Source organism: Haliotis rufescens, unplaced genomic scaffold, assembly GCF_023055435.1.
Source record: "Haliotis rufescens isolate VD_foot unplaced genomic scaffold, xgHalRufe1.0.p SCAF_62, whole genome shotgun sequence".
NCBI classification, from domain to species: Eukaryota; Metazoa; Mollusca; class Gastropoda; order Lepetellida; family Haliotidae; genus Haliotis; species Haliotis rufescens.
Genome location: NW_025964353.1, coordinates 1,891,553 through 1,910,524, shown reverse-complemented (window position 1 = coordinate 1,910,524; position 18,972 = coordinate 1,891,553). Strand labels below are relative to the sequence as shown.

At 41.4% G+C, this 18,972-nt stretch overlaps 2 protein-coding genes across 2 annotated transcripts in view; both read left to right on the top strand.

The window, feature by feature from the left end:
• Positions 1–14,368, top strand: part of LOC124110816 (intraflagellar transport protein 140 homolog) — a 30,701-nt gene extending 16,333 nt beyond the window's left edge. Inside the window, exons 19-29 of the mRNA XM_046470243.2 lie at positions 372–562; positions 1,361–1,456; positions 1,703–1,835; positions 2,097–2,240; positions 3,737–3,865; positions 4,825–5,007; positions 6,975–7,181; positions 7,632–7,844; positions 8,504–8,670; positions 10,314–10,455; positions 11,379–14,368. Of these exons, the coding sequence (XP_046326199.2) occupies positions 372–562; positions 1,361–1,456; positions 1,703–1,835; positions 2,097–2,240; positions 3,737–3,865; positions 4,825–5,007; positions 6,975–7,181; positions 7,632–7,844; positions 8,504–8,670; positions 10,314–10,455; positions 11,379–11,600 (1,827 nt within the window). The 3' untranslated portion in view covers positions 11,601–14,368. The remainder of the gene's footprint in view (positions 1–371; positions 563–1,360; positions 1,457–1,702; positions 1,836–2,096; positions 2,241–3,736; positions 3,866–4,824; positions 5,008–6,974; positions 7,182–7,631; positions 7,845–8,503; positions 8,671–10,313; positions 10,456–11,378) is intronic.
• Positions 14,369–18,566: 4,198 nt separating this feature from the next.
• The window catches only part of LOC124110817, a 51,669-nt gene continuing 51,263 nt past the window's right edge, over positions 18,567–18,972 (top strand). The window contains exon 1 of the mRNA XM_046470245.2: positions 18,567–18,748. The gene's annotated coding sequence lies outside the window, so the exon portion shown is untranslated. The remainder of the gene's footprint in view (positions 18,749–18,972) is intronic.

The following is an 18,972-nucleotide window of genomic DNA, read 5'->3' as shown; positions in this document are numbered from 1 at the left end:
AACGGCAAGCATGGTTTGCTGAAGACCTATTCTACCCCGGATCTTCACAGGTCTAGTGCTGATGTAAGCTGATGGTCTGAGCACTGGCTGGTTTCCTTATCTCTGGGACTAGGTCGCTGCTTCATGGGCTGGTATAAAATAGTGACTACCCGAAAGGGTCCGTATGTATTCACGGGCGATAGAGGTGAAGTTTGTTCACATGCTTCTTGAAGGAACTCTGACCACACTTCAGAGGCATGGCAACAGTTGATTTACTACTCCTGAGTTTAAGCCACTTGAAAAAAAGAAATAATTAAGACATTAAGGGATTGTGGTTAATTGACCACTCTGCAGTTACTGTTATTTTGACATTACAATTTTCTGTACTAAAGGAAGATGCAGAGAGGTTACTGAAGAACTGTAAGCGTTACGATCTCCTGAATGAGTTCTACCAGAGTGGAGGTCAGTGGGGAAAGGCCCTGGAGACAGCTGAGATGTACGACAGAATCCATCTCAGGACCACCTACTACAACTATGCCCGGCATCTGGAGGAGAACGGAAACACATCAGGAGCCATTCCAAAGTGAGGACAATAAACAAAAGAAATGTTCATGGCCTCTCAGTCCTATTCCTAATTATGCACGAGGTGGCTCAGTGGTGCCGCATTTTGCTGTGCTGAATTTAGTCCCTTAGGTGTGCCTGGATCTTATAATCATGGTTTCAAATCCTAGTTTCACCTTGATGATAGTTCTTGCTTTGACATCATGGTCAGCACCATACCCATTCCAGTAAACCTCTACATCTACGTTGGAGGGCACGGGTGGCTCAGTCGTCCAAGACGCTGTGATTTGCTGTGCACACTTGCGTCCCTTGGGCACGCCAGAAATCTATGATCGTGGGTTTGAATCCTGGTTCGCCCCAATTATGTTTTTAGGTTTGTCAGCACCAGAGTTTCACCAAAGTGGTAAACGTCTGAGACCTAAATCACATCAGGCTTTTCTCCCACAATAAGCTGACATGCCACGATATAACTGGAATACTGTTAAAAGTGGCATTTAACCTAACTCCCTTGCTCACAACATCTGCGTTAACATGATTAACCTGACACATTGTGATACAACTGGAATACTGTCCAAAGTGTAGTTAAATAAAACTCGCTAACATATTTATGTACATGGCTAAGTGTCTGTTACTTCTCTTCGCTATATCATTAAGTTCTTTACTGTATCTAGAACGGGAAATAGTTAGGTCTAAAAGTAGTTTGTTTGTTCCAGTGTGTTTGGATGGAATGTTTTATGTCAAACTGATTTCTGCAGGAAATATTAAACCCTCCCTGTTTCATTTTTTATTGATGTTTGCTAATTTGAGTGTTTGTTTTCAGCTTTGAGAAGTCGGAGACACACAGGTTCGAGGTGCCCAGGATGCTGTATGAAGACCCTGAGTCTCTGGAACAGTACATCCAGAGGAGCAAAGACAAGTAAGCTCATCAGTCATGGTGTCTTTTTAAAGACTGCCCCCCGCCCTCCCTCTTCCACCACCACCCCAAATGCCCTCATGAAAATGTCTAAAAATGACCCAAAGCTGTTTGTACTCATCACCAAATTGATGAACAGAAAGAAAGAGGTTAAAATATGTAATGTTTTAAAATTGTGATTGTTGAAGATTATTGGTGCTACCTGAGATTTGTGCTGCTGATGACTGATATCTGTGCTATGTTATCAAGGTCCCTGCGTAAATGGTGGGCCCAGTTTATGGAGAGTAATGCTGAGATGGATGTGGCGTTACAGTTCTATGAGGAGGCCCAGGACTTCTTCTCCCTTGTTCGAGTCTACTGCTTCTGTGGACAGATTGACAAGGTCAGTCATACCAAAATACAGATATAGGACAACACTTACTGGTTCTTCTCCAACATATAGACTCCATGAAACAATTGTACCCTGTTTACAAACTTCAAGTGACACAAATCAAGTCTTTAGCAGTCATTTCTTACTGCATCATATATATGCCTTAGAAGCAACTGTGTTGTCTTATTGTGTTTTTCTAAAAGAAACCAAAAGTTCATCCCGAACATACTTACAGTGCTAACTGTAGTGCAGCTGAACATTGTGTGGTTGTAGGCAGCGGAGGTGTGTAACGAGACCGGAGACAAGGCAGCCTGCTACTACCTGGCCCGTCAGTATGAGAACCAGGACCAGATCAAAGAGGCCATTCACTTCTTTACCAGATCACAGGCCTTTGGTAGTGCTATCCGCTTGTGTAAGGTAAGCAGAGATTCTCATTCACTTCTTTACCAGATCAATGTTAACTAGTGTTATTGGTCACAGTCTGGATTTTCTGATGCCATGGAGTGTTAAGAGATTTTCATGTCCCAGACTGTGTTCAGTATTGATGGACCATGGACGTGATGTTTGTTTGCCCGACTGTGTTCAGTATTGATGGACCATGGACATGATGTTTGTTTGCCCAACTGTGTTCAGTATTGATGGACCATGGACTTGATGTTTGTTTGCCAGACTGTGTTCAGTATTGATGGACCATGGACGTGATGTTTGTTTGCCCAACTGTGTTCAGTATTGATGGACCATGGACGTGATGTTTGTTTGCCCGACTGTGTTCAGTATTGATGGACGTGATGTTTGTTTGCCCGACTGTGTTCAGTATTGATGGACCATGGACGTGATGTTTGTTTGCCCGACTGTGTTCAGTATTGATAGACCATGGACGTGATGTTTGTTTGCCCGACTGTGTTCAGTATTGATGGACCATGGACGTGATGTTTGTTTGCCGACTGTGTTCAGTATTGATGGACCATGGACGTGATGTTTGTTAGCCGACTGTGTTCAGTATTGATGGACCATGGACGTGATGTTTGTTTGCCCTACTGTGTTCAGTATTCATGGACCATGGACATGATGTTTGTTTGCCCGACTGTGTTCAGTATTGATGGACCATGGATGTGATGTTTGTTTGCCAGACTATGTTCAGTATTGATGGACCATGGACATAATGTTTGTTTGCCCGACTGTGTTCAGTATTGATGGACCATGGACGTGATGTTTGTTTGCCCGACTGTGTTCAGTATTGATGGACCATGGACATAATGTTTGTTTGCCGACTGTGTTCAGTATTGATGGACCATGGACATGATGTTTGTTTGCCCGACTGTGTTCAGTATTGATGGACCATGGACGTGATGTTTGTTTGCCCGACTGTGTTCAGTATTGATGGACGTGATGTTTGTTTGCCCGACTGTGTTCAGTATTGATGGACCATGGACATGATGTTTGTTTGCCCGACTGTGTTCAGTATTGATGGACCATGGACGTGATGTTTGTTTGTCGACTGTGTTCAGTATTGATGGACCATGGACGTGATGTTTGTTTGCCCGACTGTGTTCAGTATTGATGGACCATGGATGTGATGTTTGTTTGCCCGACTGTGTTCAGTATTGATGGACGTGATGTTTGTTTGCCCGACTGTGTTGAGTATTGATGGACCATGGACGTGATGTTTGTTTGCCCGACTGTGTTCAGTATTGATAGACCATGGACGTGATGTTTGTTTGCCCGACTGTGTTGAGTATTGATGGACCATGGACGTGATGTTTGTTTGCCTGACCGTGTTCAGTATTGATAGACCATGGACGTGATGTTTGTTTGCCTGACTGTGTTGAGTATTGATAGACCATGGACAAGATGTTTGTTTGCCTGACTGTGTTGAGTATTGATGGACCATGGACGTGATGTTTGTTTGCCAGGAGCATGGCCAGGAGGAACAGCTGCTGAACCTTGCTCTGCTGGGGCGCCCCGAGGACATGATGGAGGCAGCACGCTACTATGAGCAACACCCACGCTACAATGACAAGGCCGTCATGCTGTATCATAAGGTGAAGCTTGGATCTGTTTCTGTATCTTCCATTGTGTTGTAGGGGGTGCAAAGGGCACAGATGCATTCCTTATCTGACAGAACCTGTTGTCATAGGTTGCATTGTCCCTCATACTTGTGGCTAGGTTCCCTTGTGGTTTGGTTCCCCAACATGAAGGGACGGGTCATTATTATAGGGTTGTGGTTTAGAGGGAATCAAGGGAGTATCACCAAAAAATATGACTCTTGGGGATAGCCAGAAAAAATAATACATATATTTGGGGAGGATCTTGAAAATTTTGACTTTTCATAATGCTTTTTGATTTTGTCTTTTTGGGGAGGGTCATGATAAAATGTACAGGGTCATAGGGAGGGTCTTTTTCAAAAATATGACTAGCATTAGGGGAGGTTTATTATTTTCAGTACATTAGTCCATCCAAACTGCTGACCCATCCACCTTTGTCACAAATGACTAGACTCTCATGATGAAACTTGTTTGAAATATTCCTTCATGATTTTCAACGTGCATTCGTGTGATTATGATCAGTATCTTTGTGTATCTTGCACATAGAGGGGGCATGGGTGGCCAGCGATTCGCTGTGCAAAGTTGCGTCCCTTGGGCTTGCCAGAAACCTATGATTGTTCCCGGTTCTCCCAGACTATGTTTGTAGGTTAGTCAGCACCATACCACTACTCGTGGTTTCACCGAAGTGGTAAACATCTGAGGCCTGCATCACTTCGGACTTTCCTCCCACATTAAGCTGACAAGCGGCGTTAAATCCAACTCACTCACTCACTCACTCACTCACTCACTCACTCACTCACTCACTCACTCACTCACTCACTCACTCACTCACTCACTCACTCACTCACTCACTCACTCACTCAATTCTGGTATTGATTTATGTAATTATTCACAAGTGGCTGGCTTACTTCAGGTTCTGGAACACTCACTTTATGACATCTCAATATCTGTTTCAGGCTGGCAACTTTTCTAAGGCCCTGGACCTTGCCTTCAAGACGAAGCAGTTCGGTGCTCTACAGCTGATATCAGGTGACCTGGATGAGAGAGCTGACCCGGAGCTGCTTCAACAGTGTGCAGACTTCTTCCTGGAGAATGGGCAGTACGACAAGGCGGTGGACCTCCTGGCTATAGGGAAGAAGGTAGGACTTGCATGAAACATGAATACCTCGCCAACCTTTTGTCCAATTTCCAAATCATTCCCTTGGTTCATAGATACCACCAGAGAGAGAGTTGCCATCTACCTAAAGGTAAAAGTGGTAGTCTTCAAGGAAATGTCACTATCCTTCCTGAATGTTACTAGTCTTGGACCTCAAGTATTTCACCATCACCAGCAAATATACCCTTGCATGATACTGATTGCATTTTACATCTGCCTGTAAGAACATGTTAAGTAGCACCTTAGTAGAACACACTTGTAAAATTCAGCATCCAGCAATCTTTTTCTAATGCAATGTTTACTGTAGAATAAAGTGTATTTAATTGTCAACTTGTTTAATTGTAAGATAGGTAGAGGACTTTGAGTACATATGAGGAATTGTTTTATTGATTGGAGCCAGGTTCTCCCTTATTATGATCCATGGTTTGTTAGTGTCATACCTGTGGGGTCCACCAAAGTGGGTTGTGTTGTGTCCTCCTGACTCTGTGATTGTTGGTACAGTATATCGATGCTCTGACAGGTTGTATTGTGTCCTTACGACTGTGTGATTGTTGGTACAGTATATCGATGCTCTGAGAGGTTGTGTTGTGTCCTTACAACTCTGTGATTGTTGGTACAGTATATCGATGCTCTGAGAGGTTGTGTCCTCCTGACGCTGTGATTGTTGGTACAGTATATCAATGCTCTGAGAGGTTGTGTTGTGTCCTTACAACTCTGTGATTGTTGGTACAGTATATCGATGCTCTGAGAGGTTGTGTCCTCCTGACTGTGATTGTTGGTACAGTATATCGATCCTCTGAGAGGTTGTATTGTGTCCTGACTCTGTGATTGTTGGTACAGTATATCGATGCTCTGAGAGGTTGTGTTGTGTCCTTACGACTCTGTGATTGTTGGTACAGTATATCGATGCTCTGAGAGGTTGTGTTGTGTCCTTACAACTCTGTGATTGTTGGTACAGTATATCGATGCTCTGAGAGGTTGTGTTGTGTCCTCCTGACTGTGATTGTTGGTACAGTATATCGATGCTCTGAGAGGTTGTATTGTGTCCTGACACTGTGATTGTTGGTACAGTATATCGATGCTCTGAGAGGTTGTGTTGTGTCCTCCTGACTGTGATTGTTGGTACAGTATATCGATGCTCTGAGAGGTTGTGTTGTGTCCTCCTGACTGTGATTGTTGGTACAGTATATCGATGCTCTGAGAGGTTGTGTTGTATCCTTACGACTCTGTGATTGTTGGTACAGTATATCGTACTCTGAGAGGTTGTATTGTGTCCTTACGACTGTGTGATTGTTGGTACAGTATATCAATGCTCTGAGAGGTTGTGTTGTATCCTTATGACTCTGTGATTGTTGGTACAGTCTATCAATGCTCTGAGAGGTTGTATTGTGTCCTTACAACTCTGTGATTGTTGGTACAGTATATCGATGCTCTGAGAGGTTTTGTTGTGTCCTCCTGACTGTGATTGTTGGTACAGTATATCGATGCTCTGAGAGGTTATGTTGTATCCTTACGACTCTGTGATTGTTAGTACAGTATATCAATGCTCTGAGGGGTTGTGTTGTGTCCTTACGACTCTGTGATTGTTGGTACAGTATATCGATACTCTGAGAGGTTGTGTTGTGTCCTCCTGACTGTGATTGTTGGTACAGTATATCGATGATCTGAGAGGTTGTGTTGTATCCTTACGACTCTGTGATTGTTGGTACAGTATATCGAAGCTCTGACAGGTTGTATTGTGTCCTTACGACTGTGTGATTGTTGGTACAGTATATCAATGCTCTGAGAGGTTGTGTTGTGTCCTTACAACTCTGTGATTGTTGGTACAGTATATCGATGCTCTGAGAGGTTGTGTTGTGTCCTTACGACACTGTGATTGTTGGTACAGTATATCGATGCTCTGATGAGAGTCTGTGTTATATCCTTACGACTCTGCGATTGTTGGTACAGTATATCGATGCTCTGAAAATCTGTATGGAGCGACATGTGGAGATCACTGAAGACCTTGCAGATAAACTGACACCAGAGAAGGTAGAGGGTGAGAACGACACGATGGACCGGCTGAAGATCCTGGAAGGTATAGCCGATGTGTGCATGCACCAGGGACAGTACCACATCGCCACCAAGAAGTTCACCCAGGCTGGCAACAAGATGAAGGTAGGACATGTGGGAGGAGGATGTCTTGTGTAGCATAGTTTGTGTCACCTGTGTTATGTGGTGAAATATTGTTGACTAAGCATTAGTCCCCCTCTCATTACTCAGTCTAGTACATTCCCAGACGACCTGTGAAGATCTGGGTTAGAATTGGCCTCATGCTTGTCTAAAGATGCGACTAACGGTTAGAGTGGTCAAACTTGCTGACTTGGTTAATGCGTGTCATGATATCCCAGTTGTATAGATCGATGCTCATGATGTTAATCACTGGATTGTTTGATTCATACACCATTATTTACAGACTGCTGTTATTACGTAAAATAATGAGTTACTTTAGCCACTGCCTAACATGGCTTGTGGAAAAAGAGTCAGGATTGGGGACATGTCATAGCTCATCAAACAACTGTTGCCATGATTATTTAAGATGTTGTAAGTACTCTTTGTTGTGTTCAGGCTATGAAAGCACTGTTGAAGTCGGGTGACACTGAGAAGATTGTGTTCTTCGCTGGTGTGTCTCGTCAGCGGGAAATCTATGTGATGGCAGCTAACTATCTCCAGTCTCTTGACTGGAGAAAGGACCCCGAGATCATGAAGAGCATCATTGGCTTCTACACAAAGGGCCGGGCACTCGACTTGTTGGCAGGATTCTACGATGCATGTGCTCAGGTACACAATAAATGATAATATGCTATTCACGCTGACTTTTTCTAAATTAAATCTTAATTAAAATTTTTTTTGTGTGTGTAGAATACAGCTTAAATAGTGATATTACTATTATTATTATTATTATTATTATTAGACTCTAATAACAGGAATTTTTATCATACTCATAACAGATTACCGATATCTGAGGGCTAGTACAAGTCATCTGGGCTGGAAAAATATCCAAATTTCCCCAATGTTTTAACAATACAAGGGCATTTAAAGCTTCTGAGTTAAGTTCTAAACCTGGATATCTGATCTGAGCAATATAGATATGTGAGATTATGTTTATTTTAAGTCCGATATGGATAGACATGAAAAGCTTTTTTGTTTGTTTCTACTTCCTAGAGACAGTAGAGTGACAGGTAACAGATAAGTTCTGTCTGTCGGTGTTTTTGCATTCATAAGTAGAGAGAGAGACTAGAAATCATGTCCATGCGTAGCCACTGTGAGTGGGATTATCATTCACAGCTGAGATAAATAAGACAGTACAACTTTTTCCTCTTGGTATTATGTGCATCAAGACGCAATCATATTGTGACTAGTGGAACTGAAAGATGGACATTTGAGATGTATTATACATGTATTGTCATTGTAAGTGATTCCCTGTGTGTCTATCCAAGGTGGAGATAGATGAGTATCAGAACTACGACAAGGCGCTGGGGGCCCTGGGGGAGGCCTACAAGTGCTTGAGTAAAGCGAAGGTGGCGGACGAGACTCAGCAGGAGGAGAAACTGGCGCACCTCAAACACAAGATGACACTTATCAAGAAGTTTGTGCAGGCCAGGAGGTTGGTTTTCTTTGCATGCTGTTATGTAAACATGGGGCGATACGTAGGGTTTATTATATGACAAAAAATCTCAGTAGATCTAGAGGACTTTACTTTATTTGTTAGTATTATTCATTTTATTATTGACTGATCATTTTTGATGAACCAAAAAATTAATTGTGCAAACTGTATGAATAGACATAGCTGCATATCTCTTGACCAGTAATGGTTATGGTTAGTTAGACTCAGGTCAGGGTTAGATTTAGGATCAGATTTAGGGTCAGAGTCAGGGTTAAATTTAGGGTCAGGGTCAAGGTTAGGGTCAGGGTTAGACTCAGAGTCAGGTTAGATTTAGGATCAGGGTCAGACTTAGGATCATGGTCAAGGTTAGATTTAGGGTCATGGTCAAGGTTAGATTTAGGGTCATGGTCAAGGTTAGATTTAGGGTCAGGGTCTGGGTTAAATTTAGGGTCATGGTTAAGGTTAGACTTAGGGTCATGGTCAAGGTTAGATTTAGGGTCAAGGTTAGGGTCAGGGTTAGACTCAGAGTCAGGTTAGGTTTGGGATCAGGGTCAGACTTAGGGTCATGGTCAAGGTTAGATTTAGGGTCATGGTCAGGGTTATATTTAGGGTCATGGTCAAGGTGAGATTTAGGGTCATGGTCAAGGTTAGATTTAGGGTCAGGGTCTGGGTTAGATTTAGGGTCATGGTCAAGGTTAGACTTAGGGTTGGAGTCAGATTTAGTGTAAGGGTTAGGGTCAGGGTTAGACTCAGGGTCAAGGTTAGATTTAGGGTCAAGGTTAGATTTAGGGTCAGGATCAGGATTAGATTTAGGGTCAGGGTCAGGGTTAGATTTAGGGTCAGGATCAGTGTTAGATTTAGGGTCAGGTTCAGGTTCAGGATTAGATTTAGGGTCAGGTTCAGGTTCAGGATTAGATTTAGGGTCAGGATTAGATTTAGGGTCAGGGTCAGGGTTAGGATCAGGGTTAGATTAAGGGTCAGGATTAGATTTAGGGTCAGGGTCAGGATTACCATCAGTTACAGTCAGGGTCAGGCATAGGTTGAATTTTTTCCAGTTTACTTACATATTCCAGTTTACTTACACTGATATCATTTGTGCTTCCTTCTTTGTAGTTATATCCTAAGTACTGCTTCATTTCATGAAATTTCAAGTGAAATTAATAAAATGACTCAAATCTGCACTGAATATTAATCAAAAGAATCATTTATAAACTGAAATGAAAATTGAGTAACATTGCTTCCAGAAGAAATGAACACCACATTTCAACTATTAACATTATCCTACCAGTCCCTCATCTCAGATATCCAAAGGGACATTGGACGCCGTCTGAGGCACCTCAACTCACCATCCAGACTTATCTCCCTTAGCTGCAAGGATCTGCCACTCATAGGGGTTCCAATCCCAGTCTCTCTGATCATAATGAAGCTCTGTCGACACTATTTCCTCAGTTCTAAATTGACTGTGACCCAAATCACTTTTGGGCTTTCCTCTACTATGAAGATGACACACTGTTCAAAACGGCATTAAATTCTCTCACATATCAGAAAGCATACGTAAGGTTGTGCATGGTATCGATATGTAATAATGAAATATGTATGAGGCTGTTGATTTATTTCATCAACATGTGTTTTCTGGTTGCCAGGGTGTACGAGGAGAACTCGGAAGAAGCCATGAAACAGTGCCAGGTGTTGCTGGAGGAGACCGACCTAGACAGTGGGGTTCGTGTTGGGGATGTCCTCGGCTTCATGATTGAGCACTTTGCCAGGAGGGAGAGATGGAAGGCGGTTAGTATAGCATGCAGTCAGTTACATATTTCTATCCTCCAATGTGAATTGACCACAAGTGAATAGAGCGTCTGCCTGGAGATCGGAAGGTTGGTGGTTCGATCTCCAGCCGTGTCATGTCTAAAGACGTTAAAAGATGGTACTTGTCACCTTGTGTCATTATTCTGTAACTGAGGAGGTATTCATGTTAAACAGAGGCATGGTATCTCAGTGGGCTAGCATTATTCTGTAACTGAGGAGGTATTCATGTTGAACAGAGGCATGGTATCTCAGTGGGCTAGCATTATTCTGTAACTGAGGAGGTATTCATGTTAAACAGAGGCATGGTATCTCAGTGGGCTAGCACTATATATCAGCATCAGTCCGGACTAGTACAAGCAGCCACACACACATGTTGGTATATAAGTGCAATAATCTTGTTTGCGGTGTTACACCCCATTTTACCTTATTTTACAACCTTTCACAACCTCCTGTCAATTCCAGGAAGAATAGGTTCTCAAGCATCTCATAATTATTGAGTCATATAAAGAGGATTGGATAGTCGGACGAGGTGGCTTGACTGATTGCATGGATCATTGTCTAAGCTTTCAGTGACATTTACAAGCTGTTGTGTCATAGATGGAATGGTGCTGATTGTGGTATAAAGCAACAGAACGAACAAACAGTTTACTTCATGTATCTTCAGAAAGTCAGTCGGTCAGCACAAGTCAGTCGTTGAATTACTTATTGTAAGATCAGATGCAGTGTTTTGTTTAGCATGGTGACAACAAGTTGTAGTTAGAAATAACTGTGTTTCTATTGTTAGCTTTACCTTTGTCATTTCTCATTGAGTATTTTCACAATCAACCAGACATGGAAGTGTGTCTTGAGAGACAATACTAACACCAGAGTTTCAGTCCATTCATCAATAATTCTATTTCCAGGCCTACTCCAGCCTTGAAGAATTGCGCAGTAGGTTAAAGGGAGGTAACCCTGCTTACTATGTTAACACAAGAACAATAGAGGCAATTCATCAAGCACTCGATGTTCCACTGTCACGGACCATTGATCCTGACAAGATGAATGGCTTCCGCAGTCCTGAAGACGAGGAGGGAGACTTCATTGAGGAGGATGTTGCGGATGACACGTATGGTCACAACGTATGATAGCTAGATGACTCTCTGACCCAGGTTTGAGTGGGCCAACTGTACATATGTGCACATGGGGTAACGAACAGTCTGGGTATGGGCACTTCTGTACAAGGACACAATGTGGAAATCTTAACTTTATGGAAGTCTCGAGTTGCTAGGAGAAAATCGTTACTATAAACTGTGATCACAAGCAGTTCTATATATTTTTATAACTTTTCCAATATAATTGCCTCTAACATAACTCAGACACCTCTAATCAAAAAGCTGTCCAGTAATCTGATCTGGTTTGTATGACTGGGAAACAAGCAGATTTTGTTACATTTGTGAAGCAAACATAATGTTATAATGTGACTTTTACAAATTCCAAGTAACTCCATGGTTACATGACGATGACGTTTATTTCTACCATAAATGATATGTGTGCATAAAGGTAAATTTACTTGATGGACAACGGATGCCACATTGACAATAGACGTTGTGAGGAACTTAGTGAATGACATTATGTACATGTATGCATTGTTATAGTTATAATATCTGCTGAATTCCTGGGATTTGAAAGCCAGCTTGTTTTTTCATGTATTAACTCCCTAGCCCCAATATGTTCAGATGAAATATTCAACATTAATTGTTGTATCTGTAGGTAGCCATTAACTTCAGAAACTCTAGTTCAGTTAATTTGTTACCTGATATATTACCTGAGGTTTCACGTGTTAAATGTTGATAGTTTGTTCAGGAAATCCTCATGGCTCCGTGGACCAATTGCACCGTTAGGATTTAACTGATGAAGATCCTGGTTGTAGATGGTAACTCATGTTTCAGTGCTGATGTTAACTTGACTGTGATACTTAGTGAAGTTTATCTCATAATACAATCTGGTGACATGATCAGTAATAAAGAATATGGCATATATGCATATCATTGAATTCCTAGTGAAAATCAACAGCTGATATATGTGATAAAGTGCTGGGTGAGATGGAGGCAAGGTTATCAATGTAGTTGGAGATTGTGTTGTATCTTGTGTTTATGGTATCAAAAATACTTACATCAAACTATTGATTCTGGTATTTGTATCAAGTAAAGATTTGAGATTGGGAGTTTCTTTTTTCAGCTTTTGTTGTCCTATTTACATTTAAAGTACACCATTTCCAATCTGTTGCATAGAAAATGCAGAACAGCTCAGATACTGTTTTGTTATTTACACTAACCTTGTGCTTGGTTGTCTTAAGCACTGACAGAAAATGGTTTATGATATAGTGTCTTTGAATGGTTGTAACAGTCTACCATATTCAGGATTTTTTAAACACATGTGATAGCAAAACGTTATTGGTGCCTTTTTCAGTCACGAGAATATAATTATATGTGTCGTGATGGGGTGAATCTCATACACACTGATTTTTATATCCATTTACTTACAGCCGTCCACTCTCAATGTAATTATAGTAATTCCTGCAGTGTCAGCACAGTGTCAGGTGCAGCAATAGTTTAGTGTTATTGTTCCAGTCCTAATAGTGGCAGGGAAATCACTCAATTATTTATTTAACCTCAGCTGGGTACCGAGATTTAGTTTTTCAATGTAATATTTTCATTTGTGGAATTAATAAAATGCCAATAAGATATATTAATAATAAAGCTGTTGATATTTTGGGATGATTATGGATTCAGCTTGGACATGTCAAAGATGAGTTTTCGTTATTAGAAAATGCAATAATCAATGTGGGCTACAAATTGTTTCTTGTATATATCCATCAAATTAAGTTATACACTAATTCATGGTCACACATTCATGGTTTTCTAAATCTTTTCAACACTGACATGGTCACAAATAAATATTGGCTTGCCAGAAATGTCCGTCCTAGTTATATAGATCTATATAGTTCCTCTTGTTATCAAAACATACACAATAATGTTGAAATGTTATGGAAAGCTATGTTCAAAATGTGTGTGAAGTTTTTATTTTTTAAACATTGTTCTTTACATCATACATTCCATGATGTATGTAATTAATATTTTTGTTTAGCATATACAAGGATTTCATCATACATAAAGTTGTGATATAGTTATTGATCATTTGTGAATATATTATGACATCATATTCCTTGTTCAGCGATTGCTGTTAGATTCATTACTTCTGTGATTTCATATTACAAGGTTTTGTAAACGTTTGGAGTCACACTGTACATAGGAGTGATGTGTAAGATAATTCACTTTGTTAACAGAGGCCATATTTCCAATACACATATAAACCCAGTTGCTATACCGTAAGTAACTAAAGGGTAGTAGTCCACATCAGCCGCTGTTTGCAACCAAGTACTAATATGTACTTCTTTTTATTGTTTTAATTGTGGACTGTTGGACTTACTTATGTCTGTATATTCACTTTGTTTATACTCATTTCACTCTTTAAAGTGTGATACTCAATATCTTTGTGATGATAACACTAATTAATAATAATGATAATTGATTAATAAACCGACATGTCATTTCGTACAGGTTAACAGAGACATGGCATGATTGTGGGCCCTTCATTTGAACTTGAATCTCAGCAGGAGTTTCTTCGAAAGGTTGAGTCTCAAAGAATATATTGCTGTTGTGGATTATAAATCAATTTTGTCAAAGATGTTAATATTATGCTTTGTTAAACGCCTTACCTGCAAGGGTGTTGCTGCCAAGAATGGAATCATGCCGTCCTTTTGTGTGCTTTGTATATCCTGTATTTTGTATATGAGTTATTCATATTTGTTGACTGACAGACATTTACTATAACAATAAATCAACCTGAGTGATGTTCGTGTTGTGTGATCTGTCTCTCGAGGTGTTAAGTGTGATTATACGCAGATAATATTTTTAGTAGCATTTTGTTCCACAAACATCAATTTACCAGCACTTGTCTATGGCACCGCAATTTGCTGTACAGAGTTACGTACCTTAGGCGTGCCAGAATCCTATGATTATGGGGTTGCATCCCACCTTTCCTCTCACATCCTGGATATAACTAAAATACTGTCCAAAGCCGGGATAAATCAAACTTGTTTATTCATAACAAACAAATTAGGTCAAGGCCATTGGATTAATTAGTTGTTTTTTAAAGGAACTCGTTAAGAGATTGTGATTGATGGGGTGTTTTAATTCCTTGATAGGATATGAATGATTTTGTTTGTTGTTGAACGCTGCACTCTGCAATATTCCAGCTATATGATGGGGGTCTATATGTAATCAAGACAAGACAATCCAGTGATTGACATCATGAGCATCAATCTACGCAATTGGGGTACGATGACATGCATCAACCAAGTCAGCAAGCCTGACCACCCAATCCCTTTGTCGCTTTTTACAACAAGTCTTACGTAGTCAGCACAGTCACTTTTTACAGGCAAGCATGGGTTGCTGAAGACCAATTCCAACACCGATCTTCACAGGTAAGGATATGAATGAAGTTGTGTTGGTATATTTATGTATATCATTTACTGTTAGTAGATTCCTGTCAGACAAGATAGCTTTTTTGATTTTGATACAAAGGTTTTTTGAATTAAGTAAAAGTTGTTTTTGATTGCCATTTAAATAAACAACAACTTGCTTTAGTAGGCTTTTGTGGATTAATAGATTCTCAGCAATCTTTACCTGTATTTCAAGGCCAGAAGATAAATTTGGTGGTCAGGCTCAGCGATTTGGTTGGTTGCATGTCATTGTACCTAGACTGTGTGAGATGTTGCTCATTTTATCAATCACTGGTTTGTCTGTCCCAGACTTAATTATATACAGGTTTCCATCCTATAACAGGAATATTGCTGAGTGCAACAGTCAACAAACACGTGACATGGGCTGTACAGATACACTGTTTGTACAGAACACTGGTCATTTGATAGCTTGCAAACTGTTTCCCTAATATAGTCATTTAATATTATCAGTCTTCAGGTTTCAGTATACAAATTCTGAGTCGAAGCTATATTAAGGTATATGAGTGGGCACACGACACAGTCACATTACAATACTTTTTAATTAAAATGTTCTAGAGGATGAACATGGCTTTACACAAGTCCAGCAATATCAGGATGGGGGACTCCAGGAATGGGCTTCACACATTGTACTCCCTGTTCGCTCTGATTATGTTGCTAGGTTTGTCAGCATCATTCCCATGCTCGTGGGTTTCACCGAAGTGGTAAACGTTTAAGGCCTGCATCACTTCGGGCTTTCCTCCCACATTAAGCTGACACACCGTGATATAACTGGAATAATGTTAAAAGCGGTGTTAAACCCAACTCACTCACTCACTACATCTATGTTAACATGATTAACCTGACACATTGTGATACAACTCACTCATTCACACACTCACTCTCACTCACTCACTCACTCACTCACTCACTCACTCACTCACTCACTCTCTCTCTCTCTCTCTCTCACACACTCACTCAGTCACTCCAGAGGCAAGGTAGTGAGCTGACTATATAAGTCCAGTTTCCACCCTTGCCAAACTAGGCTGGAATTACCAGGCTCGATCGTAGCGCCACCAGTGGGTGGAAGGGTGGAAACTGGACTTCTATAGTCAGTTAAACTACCCTGCTTCGGGAAGATGCCAGTCGCCATGAGATGCGACTGAATGGGTCGGGTGGTCAGCCACGGTGACTTGGTTGGTTGTCTGGTCCAGACGCGATTATTTACAGGCCGCCGTCATATAGCTGGACTGTTTCTGAGCTCGGCGCTAAACAACGAAAAATACCCACAAGGAGGCTGACGTCGGAGCAGGGTTTAACGCCATCTGTGGTGTTGTTTAGTTGACGTCAATGCGGTAATTGATTCTAAAGATTTATATTAGCAAGCGCGCATCTCCATAACCATCCCCGTTATTGGTCGTTCATAACACCTGTTCAAATATTGAGCCATGGCTAACTGACTTTTTTTATTAAGACGATCTGTGTGTTTACCGTGCCGAATATATTTATGTGACATCGATGAAACGTCTAGCTGGGAGGGTGGTATAGTACGCCCTTTACAAGTCACATGTGTTAAGCACACTATTGTTCATGCTTATAGGCTACATGACACAACCAGGCAGCATGTTTCAGCAGGCGTCATCGTGACTAGGCTTTCCCTGTTGATACAAATTGACAAAATTGGCTACATCGCTGTCATCACGTATCTCCACCTGAAAGGGCTAACTCCATTATGGTGTTAACTATGTTAGGGTGTGATGCCCCTACCCTTGTCACTGTTAAGAGGTGGGCGGCGGAGTTGAAGAGGAGAAGAGAGAGCCTCGAAGATGATCCTGGATCAGGAAGATCTTCAACTGCCACCATTAAAGAAAATGTTGCTAAAATACATGATGTTGTTATATGCGCTTGGCGACGCGCCACACGTGACATGAAAGATGGTACTTGTTGTTACCCTGTCTGGCGCTCGGCATTAAGGGGCTAAAACAAGGACTGTTCGGCTCGGAGTCAGTATACCGTGTCTGAGTGGGGTATTCATGTTAAATTGCGGCATGGTACTCAGTGAGCTAGCACTATAAATCGGCATTAGTCCGGAACACACACACACACACACACACACACACACACGTGCATGTACGTCGCTATATAGTGCAAAGGTCTTGGGGGTGACGTTCAACCCCATTTTACCTCACATCACCTCATGAGAGAGTTGAGAACATTCTGAGGAAGGAACTGGACATGACAAAGGTTTCAGCATGCTGGGTTCCAAGGCCTCTGAATCCTGATCAGAAACGCTCCAGATTTGTTGAGCAATGTGTACCCATGGTTGAGTCTTGGGTTCACCGCCATCAGCCAGAGACTAGACAACAGACAAAGCAGTGGAAACATCTAACGCCTCCCCCGACGAAGAAGAAGGCAAAAAGGAAAAGTAATGACTTCAGTTTTCTGGGATTCGAAAGGAATCCTACTGGTTGACTAAATGTTGTGGCAAACACACTAAAGGTGTGTTGTTCCACAAGCGAAATTCAAGTCTTTGTCGCCATAGCTGCAATGCGTGACCATGGCTTTGAACTCTTTGAACATCCTTCGCATTCATCATATTTTGCACCGCCCGATCTCCACCTTCTCCCAAACCTGAAGAAAGAACAGTCTGGCAAGCATTATGCAAATGACGATGACGTCATTTGTGCTATGAAGGACGTTACACACCACCAGGAGGAAGCACTCTCCAGCAGATGGGCCCAGACAAGCCAGCATCGTTGGCAGAAGTATGTGGTCCTCGGAGGGGATTATGCTGCTAAATAATTAGCAACTCCATCAACGCAGTCCATCAGAGTCAGGCTTAGAGCTTTTCAGCCAGCCTTCCTACATTATATACCCTTCGTACACGCTTTCTCTCTATATATATACTCTTCAAAAGAAGAAACGCAATACGGATATTTTTGGCCATAAATGCAAAATTAGCGGACCAAGAGGTGCAAAATGAAGAAGTTTAATGTGTTATAGTGTCAGTGACAAATATTCCGGATCAAAATGATCACAACAAGGACATGCAAACCATTAGTCGGGAAAAACGTACGATTCGGAAAAACGCACCCATTGCATTAACAAAAGGGCCATGGAGCTGCACGCACTCTCTGACACTATAACACATTACAGAGAGACGCCCTGGAACAAAATGTAGGTAGGGTAGCCAGGTGGATTAAGCGTTCGTTCGTCATTGCGAAGGGCCAGTTTCGATTCCCAACAATGGTACAAATTGTGAAGCCCATTCCTGGTGTTCCTCGCCGTGTTATTGTCGGGATATTGCTAAATGAGGCATAACACCCTAATCACTCACCCCTAACGTTCAGACCATGTACGATTTATTTATAATAATTATAACTGAAATCACACAAACACTACCCACACAATCGTATATTAGATTAATCCTTTCATAAGCAACGATCGGTGCATATTAAATTTCCTCAAGATAAACAGGCTCTTGATGCGTGTGATAAGAGCGCGTGCGCAATATCGATTACCGCCGGCACAGCTGTCAGTGACGTAGCGTACAGGAGACGTTCGCCTTTCTATCAGTTATATATCGATCTCGAGGCTACCAACACACATCCAGCTTTCTACACCACCAAATGTGTGTCAACCCTCAAATGAGCGTGACAGAGGGGTATGGAGACACTGACACTTAAACAAGTGAAGAGAAGACGTTGATACCTCAAGAACTGCTGCCAGAAGGTAGGTCATCTTTGCGAATACTCCACATACGCCTCCATTGCACGGCAGTCCCCTAGCGTAAGATGTCGAAAGTCGTATGATGTGAACTGTGTATTTGTCACAGATGTATTTACCGTTAGGTTTTCATTTTTTGTAGTATTAATATGTTCAGTTATTGGAATTCGTTACACAATTATGTATCGTTTTGTGTATGTTTTGAATTAGTGAATACATTGTCAAAGGTA